Below are 24,351 nucleotides of genomic sequence, written 5' to 3'. Positions count from 1 at the left end.
TCATTTAATGCCAAATAAACTGTTTGGAGACAAAGGCTTTAAAGACTGAGTGTTAATAACATTTTTAAAAGCTTTGACCAGGAAAACACAAGCTAGAGGATTCATGAGCAGAGTAGATCAGATACAGAGCAATGTAGCAAAACCAGTTATTGTACAGGTTGGCTGAGTTTTACCTGAGTTTTTCATAAAACATTATAAAATACAGATTATTGCTTGTTCAACACTGAAAATCTAATGATAAATGAATGATACCACTCCTTAGTCCCAGATTGAAGGATATTTCAGTGAAAGTTTAACTTTCAACTTCTATTTTAAAAAAAATTGCCATGGCATTTAAGCGATGATGTTATTTTAGATAGTGCTGAAGTCCCAATAAATACATGTTTGTCTATGGAGTTACAATCTATCAGAAAAGCCTTCAAGGTACAGTAGAAACCATTAAAGTAGATTAGAAATATAATTAAAAATTTGATACAGCCCTAACATTTACATCCATGGTAACTGTAAAACAAACTCCGAAAATGTAGAGAATAAAGGAGATTATTTTTTTTCTTTCTTCACTAGCTTGCGGGATAGCATCTTTTTATGTATTGCTGGGCTACAGAGGAGGCAAAAATGGCAAATTCACATTTTCCATTAAAAGATAAACAAAAATCAATAGGGTTGGGTTTGTTTTTTTGGGGTTGTTTTTTTTTTTTGGGGGGGGGGGGGGTTGGTTGGTTTTAAAAGTTTTACAGCAAAGTAATTCCTAATTTTATGTATGCTGCATGGATGTAAAAGAAACCACTATGGGGAGAGAAAAAAGTAGAGAGGTCATACACAGATGCATGAGAATCTGAGATTCCATTTTAGACATCAGGGCAGATACAAACCTGCAGTGTACTCATGCACAGGAGGCTGGAGATGAGAGCTAGGAAGAAAGAAATGTAAGTAAAATGAGAAGAATTGAAAAAACCAACAGACTGATCTTGTAGTACCTCATACCCTATTGGTACGCTAAAGCTGTAATTATTTATGGTTAATTAATTTAACCAAAAATGCTCTAAGCACTTTTAAGAATTCTTGAAAGATATAAGCATATTTTTTTGCAGAATGTTTACTACAATGCCAAGAGATAGAACACTGGATAAAGGAAAATTTTCCAGATACTAGCTTGTTAGAGTATACTGACAGCTCAGAACAATATAGCCCTTCATACTTCTGCACATGTATAATACTGACCAAATTCTACTGCATTAGGCAATGTCATTCCACATTTCCAGATGTATGCAGCTTCATTGTTGGATAAATACTCTGAGCAAATGGCCATGATATCTGTTCAAATCAAGCTTAAATCAACAGAGCTCTGAGTTTGATGCATTCTATACATGTAAAATCTGCAGTATATTCTGCTCATACAGGATGTCTGAGATGCTTTTGGACTTTGACATATGGACAGTCATAAACAATACTCTCAGTCATGAAGAATGCATTCATGTATCATATATGTGCTTCATGAGTACAGAGAAAAATGTCCGTCACTTTGGTATTTGTGCAACATGGAGTTTCCACCTTTAATCTACCCCTTCTTCATTTACAATCTTGTACAAAACATTACCCACTAGCATTAAGTTAACAGTATGAATGCAATGGGAAAGAGAACAGGTCAAGGAGAAAGACTCATGTCCCAAAAAGGTTCTGTGAGTCAAGATCCTGTTGGAAATACCTTGCTTTTCTGCAATGGTAAATCTTTCCGGGTACATCAGCACCTCACAAGGCAGTGCTATGCTGGAGGTGTGCGTTCTCCCTCTCTATGTGGTGATTTCTGTGCACAGAAAAAAAAAAAGAAAGAAAGAAAGAAACCAAACAAGAAAAAAAAAAACCCAAACCTATAACCACCTAAGCATTGAGTGGAATAGTTCATCAACAGACTAGCTTACCAGAGCACAGGAATACTCTGACATAGCTATATTGTTTACTCTTTCAGAAGCAGCTGTTGAGAGATTAGTCTGAGAATCTTTCTTTTATGCTATATAGGCTAGTACCTCTATGTTAAATTGTTGTTATTTTTTGAATGTTGAAATCTCAGGGGAAATATGTCATTCTAGCTGCTTTCACTGTTTGTTGACAGAAGACCTGAGCCTTTTAAAGTATTTTCTCTGCAATATTGATTTGCTTGTATATTAGATCTTTGCTTTGGATTTTTCTCCTAATCATTGGGAACATTACAGGGATATTTTTTTCTGAATTATTAAGTACCTTCTCATTGTACTTTGCACCCTTATTAAGTAGTAGATCATGACCCACTTCACTAAAGAGCTACAAATCATAATGGAAACACTTATAATAATTTTTGAATCATGTTCTCAGGATAATAGTATGGCAGAGTTGAGAATATGGTGTCTCATCTACAAAACTGAATGTAAATAAAGAGGTGGCAGGCAGGTCTTTATTTCTGTAAATTTCCATTATATTAACATGTCAGTATCCTATCTTCTGGCCCAAGAGGGCAGGGATGTTTTTAAAATTCTTTTAATCAGCCTTTATAACCTGTCTGTGAATAAACATTAGAAGAGATATTTTCAACAATGTGTCATTGATTATTCACTAAGGAAGGTAGGTCAGGTCTAAATTATCACATACAAAATTCCCAGCTTGGCCTACGGCAGTCCTATATGCAGCATCCAGAAAATGATACTTGTATTCCACACCCAATGAAGATTATGGTTGTGAAAATTAAATAGCAGGTTTAAATAATTGATGTATAATTTAAAACAAATTGGACTTTACCATCATTACTTTTCTTTATGTTGACACCAGTAGTATGGAAGAAAAGTGGTTTAAGACTTGAATAGAACAGAGTAAGGAAAAGCAGCAGTATTAGTTACAATTAATACAGAATTGTCTAAGTATGCTGCTGTGGATATGGGTGAGAACGTGGTAGAAATTTACAGCTACCTGGAAACTAAATAAATGCAGAACCTAAAATGGTGGAATAAAGCCTAGGTGTTACTTAATCATGTTTAATACTTGGATAACCATTCACTGATTGATTTGTCTCCTCACATTCAGTGTTGTGATACCATATATATCTGCCCTCTTCTTAAAAGGTAACTTCCCTATTTAAGAAATTAGTTGTTGGATACAGGTTTATCCTTCCCAGTTAAAATTCTGTGTCTCTACAAATACCTAAATGCAGAGACTACAGTAAAGCTAACAACACAGCCAGGGTTTTTTTTTTTCTTCCATTTCGTATCCAAAAGTGTCAGTATGAATATTTCCTGTTATTTTGTAAAAACTGATGCTTTTTAAAATTTCACTGTATGAAATCAGGTCTATCATGCAGATAAGGAAATGCAGAGTTAAAAATATGATAGGCAGTGTTCCCTTATTTTGTAACATCACAGTAAAGCAACTTAAAAATCCCATTCCAATCTCCAAGCATAAATAATATTGAAACTGTACAGATCTCAGAACCTAATTAGACATAATAGGATTTTTGCTGCATAGCTTTGTGAAGGCAATCAAAAGGAATATGCCTGCCATTGCACACTGGACAATATTCATTTTTAGTTCTCATTTAGCTAAAAAATAACACAATAACACTGTTGGCTGTCATAACTCCCCAAGTCTAAATACTTAGGAGAACTGTTTTCTAGACAGAAAAAATTTGCCTTCCCAGTGTATAGTAACATGGTACTACAACTTACTATCCTTCTTTCTTGGACTGGGGTTTTTTTTTTTTTTGGTGTCCGTGTAAATTTGACTCCAAAGTTTATGTTACTGTTTTAATTTTTTTATTATTTTTTTTTTTTTTTTAGTTCAGGAATCTGCCAGTTTCAGACTGTACTAATGAAAAGCAATATGTTGGGACACAATTTACCTAGGGCACTTTTTAATCAAGACTATATATATTCCCAAAAAAGCATCTTTATTACAGGAAACAGTTCAATAGGTACTGACTTTTGTATGACTGAATAAATAGCAAACATTGAGTTAATAAGCTTTTCATGATTTTCAAGGAAACATTGAGATTTCTTTGTACTGTAGTGACTGTATCTAGTTACTCAATATACTACTAGAAAATATCTCCTCTGAAGAAAAAGTTGTTTCCTTTCCTAGAAGAAATACTCACAGTTGGGTTTCCAGTCTCAGCTGTCCAGCAACTGTACGAGAACTAGCAAAGCCAAACTGTTCAGAATGTCATGAAAATGAAAGTAATTAATCAAAAGATGGATAGGATAAATTAGTCCCATAATGTCAGGATTTCTACAAATTAAAAAAGCATAAGATCTGATTCCCTTAATTTCCGGTTTCCTTATCCAGATAAATAGTAACCTTGATTCATTTTTATGTAATTCTCTTACAATAAAAGCCTCCCTTTCTGGATATATGATTGCTTTTCTCAGCAAACAACAACAGAGCACTATTATCATGTGGATTGTGAAGTCCAAGAGGTTTTCTTCTTTTTTATGTGCCTTAAACTGGTTTTGTCAAATTGTTGAAGTTGAGGTGCAGGAAGAAAAGTTGTGAGTAACTTCTGACCTTTCTCTTACCTTAACAAACAGTCCTGAAAGAGCTAACAATATTATTCTTGTGTGCATTTTGCTTAATGACAATAAGACTTGAAATGTCAGCTGGATATTAGATTTTTCTCATTTAGGAACAGGAAAAGCCCAGTCTATATAATATGTTTTAATAAAACCATTATCTACATTCAGAGTGTAACTATAGATGGATGTTTATTATCTAGTGGGCATAGAACACAGAAACCAACAAAACGCAATTATGTACTATGATGCCACTCTAGTGTAGGACACTTACAGTGAAAATGAAAATCTTCATGATTCAAGATGAACTCTGATCTTCTAACACACTGTTCAGTATCTTGACTACAAAAAGATGAAAAATCTTATGTCAAGGGACCATGCAGAAATTGGCTGTACCAATTAGAAAAAATGAAATTTATATAGAGTTAGTACCTTTGCTCTTTATGGAGGAGGAATTCTGCAGCGTGCTACTAGGATTGGAATTCTGACATTTCAACACAGACTACTTAATTTTATTTTTTTTTTCTATTAAAACAAATGACCTGAAACATTCAGAAAACAGTTTGTTTCATCAGTTTTACTGGAAAATATTTTGCTTTGTGGTCTTGGTAGAATGTATCCTTTAAGACCACTGGGGACACCTTATGGCAGCCTTCCAGTACCTCAAGTGGGCATACCAGAAAGCTGGAGAGGGACTTTTTACAGGGGCAGGTAGTGATAGGACAAGAGGAATGGCTTTAAACTGAGAGTAGATTTTGATTAGATATTAGGAAGAAATTCTTCACTATGAGGGTGGTGAGACCCTGGGACAGGTTGTCCAGAGAAGCTTTGGATGCCCCATCCCTGGAAGTGTTCAAGGCCAGGCTGGATGGGGCTTTTGAGCAACCTGGTCTAGTGGAAAGTGGTCCTGCCTATGGCAGGGGGGTCAGAACTAGGTGATCTTTAAGGCTCCTTCCAACCCAAACCATTCTATGATTCTATGATTTCGATTGCAGTATTGCCATTTGTGGTTATCATGGACTGTTCAGTAACTTCAGTACAGGTTTTGATACAAAGATAAGATGTACTGCACTCCGTTCTGTGTGATGGGGAGGCTAAAGGTAACACCTTTGGGGCTACCCTTTAATTCATATATGTGATATGAAAATCCCATAGCAGTTCTGGCATCTAAGCTCCAAGAGCAAACCATAAGAACCAGTAATGCTTGAATATTGATTTTTCTTATATATGACACCATCTGCTCTGGAATTCTTCATTATGACACAGTCTGCTGTAACGTAAAGGCTGTATTTATTTATTTATTTGCTTAGGGTTGGAGATGTGTGGGGGTGTGGTGGTGGTGTGTTACCATATCACTACTACTCATTATAATTTTTTGAAACATATGGTGCAAGCACGGCCTAATGGTGAAAATAAATATTTCTGATTGCTTAGAACTTTTCTAAACTTGGCTTCTTAGGAAACATAATGCAAGAATCAGACAGTGGGGTTTAATAGATAGGTGCGTCCGATCACAGGTAATAGGGACAGCCAACAAATGCAACAGTTTTTGCAGCACGTTCCACAAAAGGTGGCCAGAAACTCTACTGAGGGCACTGCAATGGTGGCTCCAAGGAATACGGCTCTGGAGACAAGAGGGGCCCAGGAAAGCTGATAGTTTTTTCAAGGATCACCTCCTTTAAGCTCAAAGAATTTCCATCTTGGTGTGCAGGAGATCAAGCACAGGCAGTAGGAGGCCTGAGTGGATGGATGGAGAACTCCTGATGAAATTTAAACTAAAAAAGGAAGCATGCAAGAGGTGAAAACTGGACAAGTGACCCAGGAGAAGTACACAAGTGCTGTCTGAGATCGTAGGGATTAGGTTAGGAAAGCCAAAGCTCATTTTGAGTTGAATCTTATGAATGACTTGAAGAGAAACAAGAAAGGCTTCCACAGGTCCTTCAACGGCAAAATGAAGACTAGGGAAAATGTGAGCTCACTGCTGACTGGGCAGGGGACCTGGTGAGAAAGACCACCAAAAAGGCTGAAATACTCAATACTTTCTTTGCCTCAGTCTTGTAAGACTGGCTTCAGGAGTTCTAGGTCCCTTAAACCAGAGAGGGAAGTCTGAAACAAGGAAGACTTACCCTTTGTTGGGGAGGATCAAATTAAGGAACATTTAAGCAAGCTGGACACATCCAAATGCATGGAACCTGAAAACATGCACCCACAAGAACTAAGGGAGCTGGCCGATGCCATTGTGAGGCCACTCTCAATTATCTTTGAAAGGTCATGGTTATCAGGAAAGGTTCCCAAGGACTGCAAGAAACCAAATGCCACTTGTGTCTTCAAAAAGGGGATGAAGGATGTGGAAAGATACAAACCAGTCACCCTCACAATGAACCATGAGAAGGTGATGGAGAAAATAATACTGGAACTCTTTCAGTCCATGTAAGGGTTAGAAGTTGACTGGGAATAGTCAACATGAACTTAAAAAAAAATATAAATAATTCCTGACCAACCTGAGTAGCTGAATAACTGCCAGGATCAAAGAGCAGTAACCAGCAGCACCAAGTCCAGCTGGAAGAAGCTATAATTGTGATGTTTCCAAGGGGCCAGCGTGTTCGTCATCTTCATTAAAGACCTATATGATGGGAAAAAAAACACTCTCAGGAAGTTAGTAACAAAAACAGTGAGGAGAGTTGGCTATGCTGCCATCAGTGAGATGACAACAGGGTGGAAAATGAGCTGACAGAAGTCTTACAAGTTTCAACAAAGGCAAATGCCATGTCCTGCAGTTGGAGAGGAACAACCCCATGTTCCAGTGCAGGCTGGGGGCTGATTGGCAGGAAAGCAGTCAGCAGAAAAGGTCCTGGGGGTCCTGGTGGACAAGAAGTTGGACAAGAGCCAGTAATGCCTGCTTGCAGCAAAGAAGGTCAACAGTATCCTGTGTTGCATTAGGACGAGTGTTGTCAGCAGGATGAGGGAGATAGTCTTTCCCCGCTACTCAGCCCTAGTGAAACACACCTGGAGTACTGCATCCAGTTCTGGGCTCTCCACCACAAAAGAGACATGGTCGTATTGAAGTGAGTGCAGCAAAGGGCCACAAAGATGATTAAGGGACAGGAACATCTCACGCATGAGGAGAATCAGAGAAGCATGATGACATGAATCTCACACCAAACCAACATTTTTATTTTGGCAGTTTTCTAACTGCAACATTTCCTTGTGTCAATGTAAGATTAATTTATGTGGAAATGGAATTGAACATCATGGTAGTAAAGTATGTAGGACATATTCAGTAAGGTCAGACAAGTTCAGAGAACACCATGAACTTTAAAATCCCATTGAATTCACAACACAACAGCAAGTGGTAAATGCAAAGTAAAAGGCATTGAGGAAAAAATCTGAAGGAATCATGCATCTCACAGGACTCCACATGCATTGTATAAACCTAGTAAAGTTCTCATGGAGAAGGCAATGAAGACTATGTTCTGTACAAAGCCCGGTTAAAGAGCACAACAAGAGATGCAGAGAGAAAATCCGTTACAACAATGCAATGAGCTTATCAGCTTCCATTGTCATAAAAAAAAAAAAAAAAAAAAAGTGCTAAAATCTATAAAATGCAGAAAACCACTATTTTGGTTAAGAGGAAAGCAAATTTTCTATAAAAAGTGACTGAAATATTTGGGATGGCTTCATTTACAAAAGGAAAAAATACGAGAATAAAATTCAAATATGAAAATATGAAAGGACATAACAAAAATTTTGAAACAGTGGGTGAGATAAAAAGACTAAATTGAGGACAGCTATGTTCTAATGAAAGTGCAAAGAAGATATTCAAGGAATAAAAGGTGGAAATTTCAAAACTGATAAGATATATTTTGATGTGCATCATAGTTTCACTGTGAAATTCACTGCATATTACAACTCTGCTTATGTGTGAAGGTGAGATGTTTGTGTGTTTATCTAGACACCAATTATATATGCATGTGTGTGTATAGAAACATTCTTGCACCTAAACTTTCTTTGCATATGATTATTTTTTTATCCCAAGAAGAATTTTATTCTTCAACTTTGCATTAAGAGTATATACATGAAAAGCTGGAGTACAGTGCTGTTATATAAAAAAAAAAAAAAGCAAATACTTTTTTGACAATGTAAACCTGTTTCTTCAGGATTTAAGGTTTTTTACAACTATTAGATATTAAAGTAAAAAAACCACCACCACAACAAAATTGACCAAAAAACTCCCACAACTACAGCATGTTATCCCCTGATTTTCTATGTGAACACTGACACATCTTCCCACATGTTTGCTGCTGGTTGTGTTCTGAGATAAGATATTGAGCTATAGAGATCATGACTTCAATTTAATATCTACTTTAATATTCTTGAAAAAATATAGATGATACATGTGATTGAATAAAAAGCATTTATAAGCAAGACTTCATACCAGAAGAAATTGGAGAATTTGTTCAAAGATGATTCTGCAGAAAAAGACGAGGCTCAGACTATAACAAGGGAGATTTCAGTAAGGGTTAATAGGGTTTTTAGTTTATTTTAATTTTTTAAAAGTTTTAAAAAAAACCCACAAACCAAAGCCAGCACCCAAAGCAGAGGAACACTTTCTGTGAACACTGAGACAAGACTTGTTCAAGCTTACTGTTAAATATGGTTTTAAAGTCAAATTAAACATTGAAAGAATTACTTTTCTGAAATAGAACAAAACAGAGTTCTACGTAGGAAGTGGAAAGTTTACATTGTTATAAATGAAAAAAATATATTTTTCTGCAATGAAAAATAAACCCATTCTCTGAAACTGTAATGATCTACTGTTTTCTGACTTTTTGATGAGTTCATAATGTGAAATGGAGTGGGGGAAAAAAAAGACACAGACTTAGGAATATGATTGGATTTAGCCTGAGATTTTTCGTAAAATGCTCATTTGGGATCATGGATTCATAGAACGGAATTACTGAGCTCACTGTACTGTGACAAATGGTGCTTAGCTGTAACATCTTCCAGAGCCTTCTAAACTTAACTGAAGATATTGTGAGACAGAGAATTCTTCAGTTCTTTTGAATGTGTGGTTAAACCCCCTCATAGTCTGTTTGTTGGGTTTTTTTTAATTCTTTAAATTTTTCTCACTTCAACTTCCATGCTTTATATTTTGTTTTACTTTTCTTCACTAGATAAAAGAATCCTTATATATCCAACATTATTGTCTTGTGAAGGTACCCATTCTCTTGTTATTTCTTTTCTCAATAATGTAAATTGATGAAGCAGCTTAAGTTTCTCACTGTAAATCACTTGCTGTAGCCTTTGAAAATGTGGGTGGTTTGTGGTTTGGTTTGGGGTTTTTTTTTGATTCTGTGCCAGTCCACCAAGCTTCCGGCTAATGAAAAATTGTATATTTTCTTCTATGTAATTGATAAAAATGCTGAAAACATCAGACTTAATCTTTCTGTCCCCTGTGGAACCCAGGTGGAAGCAATTCCATTCAGTGAAATCCCCCTTAGGTTGACAATAATTTGAGATCTATCAGGCATCTAGTCCGTAATTTATTTATCATGTGCTTTACTGATATCCTGAAGAGCTAATTCATGATCAGAATGTTATGAGGTCTTGAGTTAAACAGTAAACAGATATCCAAGACTATCACATCATTGACAGGTTATTCTATGAAGTAATGAATCTTCTCAAGGAATGAAATTAGGTTGGTATGACAAGACCTATTTTTCATAAAGCCCATTTTTCATGTGGAGTGGCATTAATTTTATTCCTGTTTGTTAATCCTTCATTAATCAACTCTCAAACTGGTGTTTCCATTTTTCACTTTGAATATGCAAGTTCATTTCTTAGCTATGTTTTGGAAAACTTTTTTTTTTTTTTTTTTACTATTGATGGAGAAAGCATACTTATATCTTCTCTCACTCTCTCCATTTTAGGAGTTACAGTGCTTGAAGGGCCTATTTATGCAGTGGGAGGACATGATGGTTGGAGTTATTTGAATACAGTTGAGAGGTGGGACCCTCAGAGTCAGCAGTGGACGTTTGTGGCAAGTATGTCAATTGCCAGAAGCACTGTTGGAGTAGCAGCATTAAATGGCAAGTGAGTAGGGTATTCTTACATGGTCAAAACACATTTCTGGAAGGGTAACTGTAACATATAGAAGTAAATAACTTTTAGTATATTGTATTAGAGGGTGTCTTTTAAAATAAATTCTACATACCCTCTTACATCTCATGGCTTTTACATTTATTTGAAATAACTAATTTGCATATATTTTCTATATTATTTTTGTTTAATATTTAAAACAAATGCTTAAGAAAATACATGTGAAATTTCAGTGTCTATGGTGTAAACCAGTTCAGGACAAACTGTCCGTTGATTTATCTAACTCATATATGTCAGTTCTAGTTAACCAGCTGAGTTTATGCATCTAATATACTAATGTACCTAGTGATAAGATATATTGTATATGCATTTCGTACCATGCTTCAGCCAATCATTGAACCATAAAACCTTCTTTCTCTGAAGGCAACTACATTCACACCGCAAGTAAACAGAAACTTGATTTTTGTCAAATCAGTCATTAAACCTGTAATGCTAATAATTTTCAGATTCTGTTTCTCTTTTATAACTTTCACTTTTCAGAATTTTAATGTGACACTTATTAAAACTCATTTTATAGTAACGCAATATTATGTATTTCTTGTTGCTTTTCACTTTTAAAGTACTTGCTTTTAGCTATGTGGATAAAAAGAAAATGGTCTGAACAACAATAATTTAGAGGTGAGGGAGGAATTAATCACATCTGACTTCAAGTATTTTTCTACAGACATCTGCATCTGAGCCAATCATCCTAAGCTCACCTTATAGTCAGTGGAAGAAATATATATTTTAGGATATCATTTGTCTTACTTAATTTAAGCATTTATTGTCAGGTCAGGATGAATTGTGCTCTGTAAATGCCCATTTTTCTCTACTAACTATATAGGAATCCCGAGGACTCTCTTAAAATCTGACCTTTTTGGTTTTGATATTTAAGTGGGGAAGAAGAATCCCACTGTAGACAACTGAACATAAATAAAGTGCAGTCCATAAAGAATCCCTTGGGTATGGTGGGAACAATGGAGTATGGCAGATTCTGGGATACTATTTTCCTCATACTTTATTGCTACTGAACAGTAGGGAAGAAAGGATGAGAAACAGCTGCAGATGTGGAATGGAATGGAATGAGAGAGTAAATGTTGGGGACATTAAAAAATAGTTAATAAATTTTAGGATAAAAAGTATATAGGAGAAAAAAGGACTTATTAAGGCTATTTGGTTTCATGGTAGACTATGCTATTGCATAATTCAACAACCTACTAAATTTTGCCCAGTGCATTTCTTTCACTTGCGAATCATTCAGTTTTGATTATACAGTTGGAAAATCTCTCAAAAATCTTCCGTATTAGGTTGTGCTTATCATACCGAAGATACAGGCTTGCGATAAGTAGGCTGAATTGATTTCTGGGATTGTCAGACTCTTTCCACTGACTTTGAGAGTCACTAAATACGAGTCAGACAAGGAGCTTAATTTAGCCCACAAACAACTGTCACAAGACCTATAGGAGACCGTGTACCCTTCTGCAGGAGCAGTAGGAAGCCTGACATCCCATAATACCATCTTTATGACAATATGTATATAAATATATATGTTTAAATTGAATCTCAAATTAATTAAAACTACAGGCTTTAAAAGTGTTATCTAACTTCATGAGTTTGTCATATTACAGTTGTGTCTTACTTGCAGAGTAACTCTGGATTAAATAGGTTTTATTGGATGCTTTCATTACTAAGATTGTATTTAATTCATGTTATCATATGCTCAGGTGATACGCCTTTCATCTATGACATTAGGAGTCTATTTTATATCACCGAAGCTTAAATGTCATTGCTTTCCCTTACTAAGTCACAGTGGCACTAAATGTTCCAGAGTAGATCAAATGGACAAAGCTGCTTGAATCACCCTGTTACTCTAAAGGAGTGTGGTTTCAGTAGTGTATGAGCCATGCAGCAAACTAACAGATACAAGATCTAGACAAATAACCCTGCAAATATAAATAAAAAAATATGAAAAGCTGCATATGATTATGTATATATATTCAAGGTATGTTTCTTTTGCACAGCTGAGCATGTATTCAATACTTCTCAGTTAATAAAAGCTCAACTGAATTTTGCAGAATTTACATAGAACGCTTTAAAAATAAACAAGATGTTATCTGTGTCCCAGAAAGCCAGAATGACACCACTGAAAACTGAAAAGCACTGGTCTCTTTGAAACAAATAGCAAATATACTACTGCTATTTATCTTTTTTTTTTTTTAATCTGAATACCACCTTTAAAAAATACCCCACATGCCATGAACTGAAGCTTGAAAACATGTAAGAACCAAACCTTTCAACTGGCTGGTGCCATTCTTACTGCACTGCTGTTTGACACAACTGACATATGCTGCGTTCCTTATTTTAGCCTTTTGCTTTGAAATAGTCAAACCATTATGGATTATTATTTTTTTTTAAATAAATTCTAATGATGTCTCAATGAGAAACACGATGTTGGCTTTAACATTCAAGAAGGGAGAAACTAGTTTAATATGGAAGTTCTCAGGAGTCTCTTCCTGGTTCTTCTTTATGTTTGTTTTCTTCTGCACTGAATTGTATAAGTACGTAAATAAAAAGCAGCAAGGTTAGACTATCTTTGAAGTGAGAGAGTTAGAAACTATTCTATGTGTGTATGTCCCAGAGTGTTTGGGCGTTTTACTTAAAAGGGATATTGTATGCTAAATAGCTCAACTGTGAGCTTCTTAAGTACTTGAAAAAAAAATAAAAAATAGTCTCTTCTTTTGTCTTTTAATGTTGGAAACTATTCCATTTGTGATTTTTCATACCCCTGTGCTCTGCTTCATTGGTTTTCAGGTTAAAGCCATTTTAAGCAGGAAAAAAATGATACATTTTACCATAAAATTGCATGTAAATTATATTTTTCCATAAACCTGTGGAAATAAATATAAAAAGAAAAACTTTTAGATACTGATCTCCTTACAGTATAAGATGATTGATTTGTAACTAACTTCATATTAGGTCTTATTGAACCTTTTTATGCTTTTGAAGCTTACTTGTACAGTCTGTGCAATTAGATTATCAATTATTTTGCTTCTCAAATAAATGGAAAGCAATAGTATCTGAATTTGACGAAACAGGGTACACAGAAATGAATGTTACTTCACCGAAATACATTTTTAAATTTAAACTGAGAGTGCTATATTATATCCAAATCTTTCCAAAAATGTGAAAAACAGTGTGCTAACATATGCATTATAATCCAGTTTGAAAAAACCTTCTTATTTGCTGAAGCCATAAAATCCTGCTAAATTTGTCAGAAATCCATAAAAGTAATTATCTGATGTACTGAGTCCAGTTGACAGGGTTTCTTTGTATAATCAGGTTGCATTATTACATTTTGAGGTTGCAGTACTGTTTATCACTGATAAACATAGATTCTGGGTAGTGAGAAACAAAGACAGAGTTTAAAACACCACCTTTCTTCCCCACTTTCCCTGGCTTCGCTTACATCTTTCATTCCCAATTCCTCTACCCCCATCCCTGACCAGTGCAGGGGGATGGGGAATGGGGGTTGTGGTCAGTCCATAACTACTTCTGTCTGTGGCTCCTTCCTCCTCACGCATTTGCCTTGCTCTATCATGGGCTCCCCATAGGCTTCAGTCCTTCAGGAAGTGTCCTGCTGCTCCAGCATGATGTCCTCCACAGGCTGCAGTGCAGATAAATGCTTCAGTGCCATGGAGCATCTCTTCCTCCTTCTTTGACTTTGCGCTTCCTTTTATCCCTTTTCACTCTGCATGTGTGGCTTTTTTTGCCCTTTCTTGTTACATTTTTCTCCAAGACACCATCACCTTGGCTGTTTCTGGCACGGGGAAGCCCTGGCCTCTCCTCACAGAACCCCTTGCAGCCCCCCACTGCCAGTGTGTGGGAACTTACAGACAATACAATTGAAATACTAATTTTTTGCACACTTTATTAATTAATTACCACATACAGGACGTTTTTGTATTAAGTTAGGAGATCAGATTTCCTGTCAAATGTCTAAATGGAGTTTGGAAAAGCAAAGTTTATTAGAAACCAGTAAGGAAGCCATTTAAATTAGGCAAAGGTGAAAAATGAAGAATGTGGATGGGCTTCAAGTACCCAACCAGCAGGTCTATCCAGGGGCAAATGACCAGCTTTGGCCAGAGTTCACCATTTTTATAGCATTTTTGAAAAACGCCAAGTTGAACATTTTTAAAACAGCTGAGCTTTGAGGAGGTTGGTACCCAAGTTCTATCTGTGGTTCTTTTTTCCTAAGTTTGGTACCGAAGAAAGTAACCAAATGCTGAAACACTCTCGAGGGCATGCATCACAATTTATAATCTCAAGAAAGACGTCAAAATTATGACTGCTAATTTTTTTTAGGCAGGAAAATACAATATAAATGCTAATAGTAAGATGCTTAAACTGACCCAGAGATGTTTTATTTTATGGGAACAAAATCCTAAACTTAGATCCTCTTAATACAGTGCAACAACTTTAGTATTGGAGTTGTTTGGACAGCCTCATCTTTCTCCATCAGCTGTGTTTCCTTCCTTTTTCCTGTTTAGCCTAGTTTCCAATATTTGAATATGTTTCCTTTTCATATTTTTATTGTAAGATAGTCCAACATAAAAATATGAATTTGTGGTTGTGTCCTTTATGAAATTACTTTTTATCAGTTGGTAATGTTAGATTTTGTTTGTTGCTTGACAGTAGTGGATACAATTTAGAATGGCTTCAACATTCTAGTAGTTCTGCTTAAGCATCCATAGAAATAGAGTCTACCAATATATTTTTTAAATGCATATATATGTAAATATTTACTGTCATGTCCCTTCACACCCATGCAAATTCATTTGTTATGCTTTCAACTTCATTTGCTTTAATAACATTTAGCTTTGTTTCTAAAAATTGTTTTTTATTTATTTATATTTAGTTACATTCATTCAGTTTCACCGGTTTTGCAATAGTTGGATTCATTTAGTAATGCATTCCCATAAACTGGATTATTGTCCTAGCAGTAATTTTCCAGCTATTCTCTTTTTTATTCTGAATGGGCAACAGAGAGCTGGCCCATACAGGCTTTGGCATATGTGCAGGCAAATGTTTTGTTTTCAGGTCATTTAATGAGGCAAAGCTGGAATGAAATTTGTGTTATTTAGATCAATAATGTGCCTGTGGTAAACAGCAGTTGCTGTAGTTTAATATGTCCCTTATGACTATTATGCATTATTACAAAGTGAACATCAGAAAATTTAGCTTACTGAACTTTCATTCTCAAGAAAACAGCAAAATTCAGACCCAATCAGTGTGTGCACGAGAAAGGTTCTCAAAATTGTCTTGTAGTTAGTCGCTCACAGGAATATATTTGCTGTGTACTGACTTCAGAGAGGCATAAGTTAATAATTCCACAAGGTCCTTAATAGCCATTCAGTGTTTGGCACAAGAGAATTAGTAATGTATTACATTCATATAACCACCTACAAAACTTGATTGCATGGCTGATTACAACCTCCTTCAGTTCTGCTTCTTTACCTTTCATGTATCATATAATAAACTATCTGTGACATTTTCTCTTAGCAGAATCATTAAAGCTTATTACTAATTCAGTATCCTGGTCTGTCTTTTGTACGTTTGCACACAAATTCATATTTCCTAAGTAGGGGTCCCATGCAGCTCAGTGAATGTGCAATTCAATTCAAAATGCATCATATTCTTTCTTTTTCAAGCAAGATTTAACTTGGTATTTTACATCTAGCTTGTAAAATAGGAGCCTTTGCACAGGCTTACTTCTTTTTATATGGCTAGGCTAGCCTTAAAAAGGGCTGGAACAGATACAAGCTAGGTAAGTTTATGTGACTCTTAGAAGACGACAATGAAAAATTATGAAACTTTACAGTAAAACCAGTATTTTTCCCACAGTCCAAAGCAGATGCATATGAAGCTAGGATGTATTGCGCTTCAGAACCATGCTAGGAAACATGGCAGATGCTAAAGACATCTTGGTTGCAGGGTGGGAACTTGATGAGCCTGTTTTCTCCTGAAAGACTATGTTCAGGTTCTCAGATGCTTAGGCAACGTTTCTGTCTTGTATGTGTTGTTGTTTTACCCCAGTGGGCGACTAAGCGTCATGCAGCGGCTCGCTCACTCACCCCACAGTGAGGTGGGGGAGAGGATGAGAAGAGTAAAAGTGAGAAAACTCATGGGTTGAGATAAAGACAGTTTAATAGGTAAAGCAAAAGTCGTGCATGCAAGCAAAGCAAACCAAGGAATTCATTCACCACTTCCCATGGGCAGGCAGGTGTTCAGCCATCCCCAGGAAAGCCGGGCTCCAGCACGCATAGTGGTTACTTGGGAAGACAAATGCCATAATGCTGGATGTCCCACCTTCCTTCTTCTTTCCTTAGCTTATATATACTCAGCATGATGTCATATGGTATGGAATATCCCTTTGGTCTGTTGGGGTCAGCTGTCTGGTCTGTGCCCCCTCCCAATTTCCTGTGCCCCTTCAACCCTCCCACTAGCAAGGCCTGAGAAACTGAGAAGTCTTTGACATAGTATAGACATTACCCAGCAACAACCAAACCCGTCAGTGTGCTATCAGCATTGTTCTCACACCAAATCCAAACCACAGCGCTGTACCAGCTACTGAGAAGAAAATTAACTCTGTCCTAGCTGAAGCCAGGACAGCATGTTTACTACACATCTACATCTTTTGGCGTGTACACCCACCGTGCACTTCTCTTCATCCCTCACCCACACAAACAAGATTTTTGGACTGGCTGACTGCTGAATGGCATACGGCTGTGTGACTGTTATTGGCTGAAAGGCCTGCCATTCATATTTTGTCTATTATTATATAGTTCTTTTTTTCTTTATATTTTGTAATGAACAACAAATTTTACATAGTAACATACTGTAATATGGTATGCATTAATTTAGGAATGTAAATGTACTTCAGACCAAGCAGACATGGTAAATTAACTTCCTGAGTCCTGATGCGTGACAGGAAAAGGCAATAGGGTCTCTCCACCTAATTTAAGCTGAAAGTGTCACATAGATACCAATCTGGACGGTATAGATAAGGCAGTATAGATAAGGCCTAGAAGACACACAGCCAATTTTTTAATGATGCAGCTTCCACAGTTAAGTACAGACTTTTAGAAGGCATTCACCAATCACTGTCATATCTCACATGGTCAAAACTGCAAAAGGTATTAGCATCCCACATTCTGGAATATTCTGAAAGTCTGGCTTTTAATTATTATTTTTAGTGGGAGATGAATTATGAGACTCCCAGTCTGTCTCAAAGAGTACCTGGTGCCTGTGTGCTGGGACCTGAAGGAAGCCCTTGTTCACGGCAGTCAGAGAAGTCTAGAGATACTCCCCTGACCAAACACAGGCATTTACTGGAATTACATACACACATCTATACACAGATGTATTTGTGTGTATATACATGTGTATACACATACTTTCTTATTTCCACATGGGTGTGGAAATCTGTGGAGGTTATTTAAACATCTAAAACTTATTGATATGTGGAAATCTGTGGAGGTTATTTAAACATCTGAAACTTACTGAATTTAAAGAAAAGTAAATATCTAGTTTGATACTCCACTAAATATCTTTATGGGCAACAGCCCTTACAGCAACTCTCAGATATCTACTATAGTCACCACAGCAGAATATCGTGCCATTTCCACTGTTAACTGATATTTCTATTTTTCTAATTTGAAACTTGATTAACTTATTAATAACTAATATTGGGGTAAAATGAAATGTCTTTTTACTCGATAGACCAGCCTCAGCTGAATCTTTCATTATTGGTTGAATTCATTGAATTGAGAAGGATTTGTTCATTGTGAAGGTCACAGACTAAATGATCTAAGACTTTTTTTCAAGTCATCCATATAATTGCAATGCACTGATAATTTTCATACTTAAGTAAAAACTAGGGAACTGGTTCAATATTAAATCAATTAAGTATTAATATGCTGCAATAGTGATTTTTAAAGCTGAAGTAGCACTTCAAAATTTCATGTCAAGCTAATGTTTTTTTAACATATTTTAACATATTCTTCCTTAACTGTGGAAACTACAAAAAGGTGTAGATTTTAAAAAAATATTTTAATCAAAACCATGCAGTAAATGGTTACTGAGACAGAACAAAGTGTAACAGCTGTATGGTCTAAAGTTATTAAACTCTCAAAGGAGATTCATATTGCAAGCACATTAGCTCAGTCCAGCACAAAGTAATTCTGTGAATTCAATAACAGATCCACTGTGTCTTTAATAAATAACAGAGCAAATAAAAGGCCTTAAGCTTATGCTATAGGAAATGATTAATTTACAAAGACTATTTAGCCTTAACTTTCTTATAGCCTGATATGGGCATGAACATTTTAAACTGGTGGAATCTGCATTCAGTCACTGGTCTTGCAGAGATAATGTAGCCCATATAATTTTGATTAGAATTAAATTTACTTGAAACAGGTTCTTTCTATTAGGTAGCTATACTTTCTAATGTAGGAAGTTAAACTTTGCCATAATTATATTATCTATGCAAAGGGTGTTTTTCTCTCAAATTTTTCTATCAGTAGTTAATATTTCTTTAAGTGCAGGCACTTTATTACTTTTTTTTCCTTCACTTTTTTTTTTTTTTGTCAAATTGTAGGTATTCTTAATTTACTCCACTACTGCATTGCTGCACCAAACACATGAAATACCATTCCAAATTCACACACAGATATAAGACTTCCTTAAAACTTTCAATTCAGAAAATTACCATTTTTTTCAACTTTTGGCAGTGAACAGCTGTTCATTAGCATAACCAAGGCAGCACAGATAGATATCTTTCCTCTCCTACAGTCCCAATTCCTGGATCAGGTATGGACTGATTGAGCAATATGGAGGTCCAGCACTGAGGAAAATTATTACCTTCCCCTCGCTTCTACTGGGCAGATATCCTTCATGCCAGAGTAATTCTGTGTTGCTCTTTCAGGCACACTGAAAGGACAGAGAAGGGTATAAAGGGGTCTAAGCAAAAGACTGTATATGGTCTTTGATATTCACAGTGAAAGAATTTTGAAAGGCAAAACCTCATTAAGAAATGCAGTAAAGGCATGATTCGACTGTTTTCACAAACCATGCTACTTCACATCAAAGGCAGTCTGGTCTTTTGAGGCTGGCTTGTCAAACTGAATTTAAAAATGGCTTTTCTGATTAGTTATCAAAGGTTGGTAATGATAGAACTGAGGTAAATGCTTTTGATCCATCCAATCATGATTTCACCTAATGTCTCCGAGTTGGAAACCTCTGCTGCATTTTCTAGCCATTTTATATGTGTGTGTGTGTGTACACACACACACGCACGCACGCACGCACGCACGCACCCACACCCACACACCCACACCCCCACACCCCCACACACACCCACACACACCCACACCCACACACCCACACCCACACACCCACACCCACACACACCCACACACCCCCACACCCACACCCACACCCACACACCCACACACACCCACACACACCCACACCCACACCCACACACCCCCACACACACCCCCACACACACCCACACACACCCACACACACCCACACCCCCACACACACCCCCCCACACCCACACACACAGAGAAATGTTTAGGAATCTCTATCCATCTTAATACAAAAAGAAGCAACCAAACCCTAAAAAGACAGATTTCCAGCTCGGAGGAGACTGAGTTTGTTCTCAATTCATATCTACGTGCAGTGTCTGAAGAAGGTGAAATATAGAGCACTGGGGAATAGAAATCTATAACGTCTCCACAGGCAAAACTTCACTGTGATCTGTGGAGATAAAAGTACTCGGTACTGGATGCTTTCATTTTCTCATTGATCTTCCCCTCTAAACGGTGATAATTATGATGGGAATCCCAACAGATTTGATGGGATGCACAGTAAGGTGCAATTCAGTCAACAGAGTATTCCCAGCTCAAAAAAGAATGAAGATGTGACTGTTATGTAATGTTGATTGTGATTATTTCTCAAGCTTTCTTTTTAATTGAGTAATGTTTAAAATAAAGTCTTAACAATACTGTAGGTACTAAAAAGCTATTAAGAGATATGACATCTACAAGAAGTCTACAGACACCGGTAATGTGGGAGAAATAGAAAAAAAATACTTATATGTTTGATTCTAATTGAAGTAGTGTATAAGGAAAGGTGAAATTACTACAATAATATTGTAAATAACAACGTGAATTTAACAAACAAAACAAAACTTGAGGAACTTCATTTTACAAAATTCAGATTCACTGGATTATCTTTCATCTCTGAATTCTGAAAGATGATAATGAAAGTCTACTTAAAAGTATTTTCAAGAAATCATCCAGAGCAGAGGTGGTACCTGGTAAGTGAAGTAATAGAATCTAATATAGTTAGGAGGCATAAAAGTAGCCCTTGCAATTGCAGGACTGATATCTGATCTTAGTAATGACACATTTTCAGGCTTTTTTATAGAAATACATTATACTTTCCTTATAGAAAATTTTACTATAAACTGTTACCAAGAAAGGCAAAGGTGCAAAAATGGATTACTTCTAAGTCATCTAATAAAACAGGACCCTGAGCACTAAGAAGGAAGTAAGACTACTAAATAACTTTGGATTTAAGTATTTCAAAAGTTTCATTCAGTTAGCTCTACAGTATCCTGAATTTCCTGAATGGTTAGAGTTGTTCAGCAGTCATTTTGGGCCTCTGTGTGATTAGGAAACTTGGCTAAGGAGGGGAAGCAATTCCTGTCTGAGGTGTTCATGCTCAGTAGCAACCAGAGCATTAAAAAATCTGATTTTGGAAATTAATTTTGTTTTGATCTGAATAGCATGGAGGGTTTTAACAAAAACTCAGTGGTCCCAACCACTGGCTGAAACTTTTATTAGTTACTTATGAACAGCATTTGCTGTCTCTTTGCCAGCAACTCTGGAATGCCTTTAGCTATATTTTACTAGCTGTCTGAAACAGAAGAATGAAAAAGTGTGCTTCGCTTTCAGTGTGAAAATATCAGCTTATAGATTTATTTCAGTTGAAAGACAACGGAATAGATGATAACTTTTCATGACATAAAAGAACAAAGTGGTGGGTATTTAGACTAGGGGAAAACACGGTTATTCACATTGGACTCTGCAGAAGTGTTGGTACTTTGCATTTTTTAAAATTGTGTGAAGTGTTTAGGTGTCCAAATATCTACTTAGAAATCATTTGGAAATCTCAGGCTTGTTAACCATAGTCTTCGTTTTTAGAGATCAGTTATCTTCTCTATATGTAGTTGCTTACTGCCATTTGAGTTGCCTCAGGATGGCCTCCTTGGCATCCCGCGATCATGCAGGTTTCTCCTGTGTAGTCTGTCATAACTGCCAGCCTGCAGGGGATGTCACTGTACCCTAGATGTCACAAATAATGTTTGATCACTGTCTGCGGGCAGTGGAACCACATCTTATCTTTGAAAATAAAGATGACATTCTTGCAGACACCTATATGTAAATGATTGTATTTACATTCATATTAATATAAATGCATTCAGATTGCATGTTTGATTTTTTTAGTGCTGTTCTGCAGTTCTTATTCTCTGATGAGAAAAAAAAAGTATGGATGTGGCTGGTGAATCAAATTGTTCTTTAGGGTCGGCTGAGTACCCTGAGCATAACAGCAATTTAGACATTGTAGACACACATATTAACACATACGTGTAGGTGTCTTAATCTTGAATTGGATCCCACCGGTAGATACCTGATAATCATATAGAAAAGTAAAAGCCTTAGGGCTGGATCCACAGAAATAGTTGCAAAAGAATGTATTTGCTTTAACATCTCTCATACAGGAGTATGGATTTTCCTGGCTGCGTCAGACAGAGCATAAGTATGTCTGTCAGGCAGTACCAGAATGTTCTATGGCTTCAGTGACATATTTAGCAGTAGTACAGTACTTGCTTGTTCATCAGCATCTATGCCAACACAATGTAATGGTAAATGCACATTTAAATAGCTCTGAATTCATGGAGCGCTTAAGACAGTAAAAGCTTCCAAATGAATAATTGCTTCACACAGACAGCTTTTGCATCCTAAATTGCTCAGTGGTTGGACTTTAAAATAGCCTGTGTTTCTATTAGTTAATCTTTAAGCACTATAGAAAAGGCAACAGACTGCGAAAGGATTCATATAAGAAATGAATGCAGCATGGTAATAGTGGGAAAAAAATAATCAGAACTGTTTCCTCCTGGGAACGCTTATAAAAGGGGCAACGAAACAAGTTTCTTGCCTGCAGATGGTTATGAACACAACATATTTTTTTCTCAAACTACATTTTTGCCATTTTGAATTTAAAATATTTTCAGTTTTCTATGACTTCCCTACAGAACAAAATCTTTGCAATATATTCTGATGAAGGAAATCAACATACTGTGCCTGGGGGTATCATTTTCTTACTTGCTGAGTAGACATGTTAATGTTAGTGTGGTCAGAACTTTTCTTCAATCTAACCAAGATCCTCAAAACCAATGTAGTACTTTTTAAAAATCCATGTTTAAAACATAAGGTGATATTCTTTTCTGCAACGCACTGCATATTTGATCTATACCATATCATAAGTGTAAAATTCTGTCTGGACACAACCATCTCATTGATAGTTTTTCATGTGGAGTAGGTTGAATACTAGATAAGAGTCTGGCTACAGTTTTCTGTATGGTTTATACTTTAGCATACAGAGCTTATGAGGTCCTTTTTTTTTTTTTTTTCTCCCAAAAAAGGAGAACTAGAAGCTTGTGAACCTATTCACATATTAAATATTAAAATACGTGACAGCAGTTGTCAGACTAATTTCCACAACTTTGGTGCACAATAAAACCATAGAGAAACTGTAATAAATGGATTGCATATATCTTTGTCTAAATTATCAATTGTAAGTTAGCACTTCCACTTCTACCTCACTGATGATGAGCAGTTAGGCAGCAACCCTGCTTACATGATTTATAAATCTGTAGAGACATGTCTGCATGGCACTTGTGGCACTCTTGGCAGTATATGCTATAATCGAAGAATGAAAATGTCCATTACCAGAAAGAAAATATCTTCCTTTCCATTCAGTTGGGCAAAGCACTAAGTAGAATGTGCATTTGGTAATAATATCAAAATTATCTGTGTTTGCTGACCATATGAAATTCATATGATTTTGGGAGATATTTTTTTTTTTTCCTGTTTACTAATGTCAGATATAAAAAACCAAAAAACCAAAACAGACGATCCTTGGGTTTAGTTCTACAGTTCTGAGCTCTTGGTTTATTAAAATTTTTATTTGTGTGGACTTTCTTAGGTTATATTCAATTGGAGGTCGGGATGGAAGTTCGTGTTTGAGTTCAATGGAATATTACGATCCTCACACAAATAAATGGAATATGTGTGCTCCTATGTGTAAGAGAAGAGGAGGTGTAGGAGTGGCTACATGTGATGGATTTCTATATGCAGTTGGAGGCCATGATGCTCCTGCTTCTAACCACTGTTCCAGACTGCTGGACTATGTAGAAAGGTACCCAATTACACATGCATTGTTTGAATACATTATAATGTCCAGTAGCATAATTTTCTTAGGTACATGATGGTAAAGTTAAACTGATGTTTTTACACCAAGAAATGTCAAATAATTACTTACTAGAAAATTC

The 24,351-nt window shown here is 36.2% G+C and overlaps 1 protein-coding gene across 4 annotated transcripts in view; it reads left to right on the top strand.

Moving 5' to 3' along the window:
• KLHL1 (kelch like family member 1) overlaps window positions 1-24,351 on the top strand; it is a 240,184-nt gene that overhangs the window by 197,088 nt on the left and 18,745 nt on the right. For all 4 annotated transcript variants that reach the window (XR_008820324.1, XM_056329293.1, XM_056329292.1 and 1 more), the window contains 2 exons: window positions 10,460-10,622; window positions 24,006-24,218. Coding sequence is in view for 3 of the 4 variants with exons in the window: in XM_056329293.1 (XP_056185268.1) it covers window positions 10,460-10,622; window positions 24,006-24,218 (376 nt within the window). In the remaining variant the exon portion in view is untranslated. The remainder of the gene's footprint in view (window positions 1-10,459; window positions 10,623-24,005; window positions 24,219-24,351) is intronic.

This window comes from Falco biarmicus, chromosome 2 (genome assembly GCF_023638135.1).
Source record: "Falco biarmicus isolate bFalBia1 chromosome 2, bFalBia1.pri, whole genome shotgun sequence".
NCBI classification, from domain to species: Eukaryota; Metazoa; Chordata; class Aves; order Falconiformes; family Falconidae; genus Falco; species Falco biarmicus.
The sequence above is the reverse complement of the archived record's forward strand: the minus strand, read 5'-3'. Positions and strand labels throughout refer to the sequence as shown.